The following is a 5,299-nucleotide window of genomic DNA, read 5'->3' as shown; positions in this document are numbered from 1 at the left end:
CCACTCTGCGACAAGCTCGCATTGTATAGTGGTGGTGAGCTGTTCCAAAGACAGCTTGCCTGCAAAAAGACCCGTCGTGGCCTTTCCACTCTGGGAACAGAGACTGTAGGAGATCTGGCGCAGAGATAGGACATCTCCTTGGCCCGGACATCTCCAGGTTGGACTGAGGAGGGAATCCTGGGGAGCCGCTTCCGGTCAGTGCAAACAACATTGAGCTAGATGGACCAATGGTCTCACTCAGTACAAGGCAGTTTCCTGGGTTCCAAGCATTACCGGAAACCAGAGGGCGCAGGACGCACGGAAGTTTTCCTCTCTCTTTCTAATTTAGCTTGTCCTCTCCGTCTCGTGTTCCGCGCTGTACGTAGTTACGTCACGAGAGGGAATAGCTATAAAATCCCGGCCACGAAACGAGGTCTGCCTTTTCGAAGGCCTGGCTAGAATGGCGCCGGTAAGTTGTTTAAGTGGGCGGACGCTGTCGGGAGACTCGCTGAGCTGGTGGCTTGACGGAGGAAAGGAAGGCGACCCTGCCTTACTCTTCTCGCTCATCTGCACCTTTCGCGCACGCCAGGGTGGCGCCTCTTGGTCGATGTCGCCTCGAAATCGGGGTGCTGTTTTGGCGGCCAGTCCGTTTTATTTCCGCCTGGCCTACCTTGCAGACTTGTTTTGAGGCTGTAGCAGCAGTTCTAGCCAATCCGAGCTCAACTTATCTGGGAATAAGCTCTGTTGAGAAGTAGGGCTTATTTCTGAGTTGATATGGTTAGGCTTGTGGTCTGAGGCTGCAATTCCGTACAGCTTTCTTGGGAGTAAACCCCAATGAGCTCATTGAGACTGGCTTCTGAGTAAACATGCCTATGATCGGGCTACGTTCCTATCAGCTTTTTTCCTTCTTCTGTAAGCTCTGTGGGAACAGTAGATTTATTTCCTAGTAAGCATGTTCATGGAGGGAACATCTGGGTTTGCCACCCTGCACTCCTTGGAGGAAGGGCGAGATATACATTTTATATAGTAACTCGTAATATGAACTAGTTTCTTGAAGGCTCTGGCTCTTTCACCACCACCACCCAGTTCCCCAGGTGAAGAACTCTTTTAACTCGTTGCTAACTTTGTAACAGGGTGGACAAGTACATCATTCATATAGTCATGCTTTACATAGACAGGTTTTCATATTGCCTTAATACAAAGGTAGAGAACCTGTGCTCCTCTGGACGTTGCTTGACTAGAACTTACATCGTTCCTGACTGTTGGCCATTCTGGCTGGGGCTGATGGGAACTGGGAGTCCAACATCTGGAGGGCACCTTGCTGGCTGCTCATGCTGAAAATAGAAAAGAGTTGCTAAGCAGACAGAGTGACGTGGGAAGTGTTGAAAACCCCATGGATTAACATGCTGTTGCTTACATGTACTTGCAATAGTAATTAATGAGCATTCCTGTCCTGCATTTGCAGTCTTGTGCATGGCTTGAATTCACCACTTGCTCTATGATATGTTGGAAGTAAAAGCCCACTGCTATGATAGCCCCAAATAAGAGAGTGACAGTTATACCTGGGGCTCTGTATTACTCTCTTCTGTAAGATCTCTGACTGCGCTTATTGGGCACGTACTACTATGTCACCTTTCCAGTATTTTCCGCCCTTAATTGTTGGATTCTAATCAGTATCAGTGGCAGAACAGAGAGCTACTTGTTCATTCTGAGCAATTTACTGATCTTGTTTGCAGTGTAGAGCCCTCACTTTTTAGTCCAAGGACAGCAAAAATAGTCATCTGTCCCCCTTTGGGAGGAAGGAAAGCCAGCTATGAAGGAGCTTTTCACTGATATGCTTGGATTGCTCAGCAGTGAGGGGTTTTGCTAGTTGGGATATGTTAATATATTTTGTGTATTCCTTCTCTTGGTTTGTATATAAGTAAAAGTGTTTCAAAATAAAAAACTTAGTCAGGTGGAGAAAGGAATATCTATTTGTTATACTGAAATGTCATGAAGATAATAAATACTAACTTAAGGAGCATGTTTGGTTTCTTTTAGCAAAAAGACAAGAAACTGAAAAAATCAACTTTCAAGTATAACCTTGATCTCACCCATCCTGTAGAAGATGGAATATTTGATTCAGGAAACTTTGTAAGTAGTCCTACTATTCACCCTTGTCTGGTCCAGTTTTAATGGCAGCATATATTGAATCTTAAGGAAGGTTAAGAAATTCAAATCCGTGAGATTTCTTTTAAAGGAAAGAAAGGGTGTGTATGTTTTCAGTTAGTTTCATTATAAATAATGGCCTATCAGCCAAATCCGCCTGTTGGTAAGAGCTAAAATCTTACTACTGTAAATCCTTCCTAACCCGTTAATCATATCCGCTCTTAATCCTGCCTGCTGCAGTTACCCTTGTATGAGTAATGAGATTGGAAAGTTATAGATCCGGAGAGAATAATTACTTACCTTGGGTTAGTGGCTCTCCTAATTGTCATTCACCTCTATTGGGAGTATATGTCTTACTAGTGTTTGGTGTACCTTAAAATAATACATTTTTAGAGATACTGTATGCCCTAAATTTCATTGATGGGAATATTTTTATGCATTGATCAGCTGAATTTAATTTCCTTGACTCATTCTTTGACTATAATAACAAGGACTGTCTGGCTAGGGTCCCTTCCCTAGTTCCACATCTAGGGCACCATTCCCTAGTGTTGCATTTTTCTCTATTTTTGTTCAATTAGGAACAGTTCCTGAAGGAAAAAGTTAAGGTCAGTGGAAAAACAGGAAATCTGGGAAATGTAGTTCACATTGAACGCTTTAAGAACAAAATCACTGTGGCATCTGAAAGGCAGTTCTCAAAAAGGTGGGTGTGCTTTAGTTCATGTGGTGTTCTCCTTTTTCTGTTTTTAGTCTGATTCTGAAAGCTTGGGGTAGGTGAAAATAGTTTGAAATATAGTTGAGATGTGCTTTAGTTGCAATTCCCAAATTAAGGCTGCCTGAAGTACCTTGATTTAAGGGTTTTTTTGCATTGTCATGTCTTGTTTGTTTGTCAAAATGCTTCCTTCTCACTTGCACCCAGAGACTATTCTCAGTTCTGCTTTGGAATGAAATCTGCTTTTGGAAGAGGAGTTTGTGCTGTTATTATTATTATTATTTATTATTTATTAAATTTATATATCGCCCGACTAGCAATAGCTCTCTGGGCGGTGAACATCAAGAATGCAAAATTCAAACCTGTTAAATAGCAGTTAAAGCTTGAAAAATGTGTATTTGTGGAAAGTCTATTCAGACCAGGCTCTAAGAGGATTTCAAAAATATACTGCCTTTACCTTATACTACCTCTGTTTTTAAACTTGTCACAATTTTATGCTACATTTCCCCCCAATGATTCACAAGGAAAGGTATAAAAAACAGAAGATAAAGGTGATCTAATCTTCTCTTTGCAGATGACTCGTGAGTCCTTCAGCCTTTTAGTTTAGTAGAACTGTTTTGGCCAAGGGATTCGATAGCCACTATGCAAAAACAATCAGGTCATTCAACAGTGGGAAACCGTAGCAAGTTAATTTCATAAGCAGCTCTTTTACTTATTTGAAAGGAAACTAACTGATTTCACTTTGTTTCCAAATATGCGTCCATAGTGATTTTTTGGGGGGTGGGGAGGGAGTGTCCTGTAACATTTTGACAATCTCTCGTGTGGACTAATTTTCACTTACTCTCTTGATCACTTGGAGAATTAAAATAGCAATTATATAGCCCCTCAGAGATCCAAAGTGCTTCATATCATTCTCAGCCTTACAACAATCCCGTGAGGTAGGTCTGTTTTATCCCCCATGTCAGGGGGCTGAGACAGTAATGATTTGCTTAAGCCCATCTAGTGAGCTTGGGGCAAACACCTAATTTGAACTGGGAACTTTCTGGTTCACAGTTCAGTACATGTCTGCTCAAAAGTAACCCCATTGAGCTGGTTTGTCATTTCTCCCCGGTAAGCATGTTTAGGACTGTGGCCTTAGCTACTCTGCTAGACAAGCTATGTTTTAAGGGTCAGAGACTCAACAAATAATAATCATTATGGCTTTTAGCATCTTCTTAGAACTGCTGTCTTGTATCTTGTCTTTATAAAAGCTTGTGTTTAAATTACATCGTATGTCTAAAACTCCTGGCCTTTTGTATTAAAGGTACCTTAAATATCTCACAAAGAAGTATCTCAAGAAGAATAATCTTCGTGACTGGCTGCGCGTGGTTGCATCTGACAAGGAGACCTATGAATTGCGTTATTTCCAGATCAGCCATGATGATGAAGGGTCTGAAGCTGAGGAGTAAGAAGAGCTTTTATGTGGAGTGTTGTGTTCCCTGATAAGCAGAGTGTACACATGAACCATCTATTTATGAGAATGAATTAATGTATTACCAAAGAACGAACCTGTACACTGACTTTACTTATAGATCTTTATGGGCTCCTGGCTTTTGTTGCATTTCAAAAGCTGCATTAAAAGGCCTTCCTGATGAACCATAAACTGTACTTCTGTTGTGCAAATGAGGTTGTGTGTGTGTTTCACTCAAATTACCTTTATGCCCGTATACTTACAACGTAATATATTAATGCTTGGTGTCTACATTCCAGTAATGACTGTGGCTGACCAGTCATTATAGAATTGTCTCCTATTAAAACTGGAGTAAAACTGTCTTTATTAATTTTTAAATACATATTTGTTGCTGAATTTTAATCATGGTCATAAAAAATGTAAATGTACTGCCTTCAGGTCAATTTCAACTTATGGCGATCCTGTGAATAGGGTTTTTATGAGGCTGAGGGGCAGTGACTGGCCCAAGGTCACCCAGTGAGCTTCATGGCTATGTGGGGATTCGAACCCTGGTCTCCCAGCTCATAGTCCAACACCTTAACCACTACACCACACTGGCTCTATCATGAATAGAATGTGTAATGTACCCATACGTGATTTTTAATTGTTACTTTAATCTGTTTTAGACCATTTAATGCATCAAAAATCTCTTTAAGTGGTTACATGAGTAAGACTAAGGTGTAGAATGACTTCAGCTGGTAAGGAATAGCTGATTAGGGTTATTAATCAGGAGCTACTTTCCCAAGAAAAACGTTAGTCCTTTTGGTTCTACTTTTATGTTAGGCCAAAAATAAGTTCCCTGCAACTGTTGTGCAAGTAACTTGTCAATTTCTTCTGCCTTTCCCCTCCCCCAAGGGACCAGACAACACAATGCATATAGCAAGAGCATTGTTGGAATCGTTTTCTGCAAGCAAAATTTGTAATTTCTGTTCACCCCTCACTTTTGGAAAGCATGGGTCTGCAAAATGGTAGTT

At 41.2% G+C, this 5,299-nt stretch overlaps 1 protein-coding gene across 1 annotated transcript; it reads left to right on the top strand.

Annotated features, from left to right (window-relative positions):
- The first annotated feature begins 343 nt into the window (after positions 1-343).
- On the top strand, positions 344-4,478 carry RPL22L1 (ribosomal protein L22 like 1). Its single transcript, XM_061637308.1, has 4 exons — positions 344-448; positions 2,020-2,112; positions 2,706-2,827; positions 4,140-4,478. The coding sequence occupies exons 1-4, from the start codon at positions 440-442 to the stop codon at positions 4,282-4,284; spliced, it is 369 nt and encodes a 122-aa protein (XP_061493292.1). The 5' UTR covers positions 344-439; the 3' UTR covers positions 4,285-4,478.
- Positions 4,479-5,299: the final 821 nt, after the last annotated feature.

This window comes from Rhineura floridana, chromosome 7 (assembly GCF_030035675.1).
Source record: "Rhineura floridana isolate rRhiFlo1 chromosome 7, rRhiFlo1.hap2, whole genome shotgun sequence".
In the NCBI taxonomy this organism is placed as follows: Eukaryota; Metazoa; Chordata; class Lepidosauria; order Squamata; family Rhineuridae; genus Rhineura; species Rhineura floridana.
The sequence above is the reverse complement of the archived record's forward strand: the minus strand, read 5'-3'. Positions and strand labels throughout refer to the sequence as shown.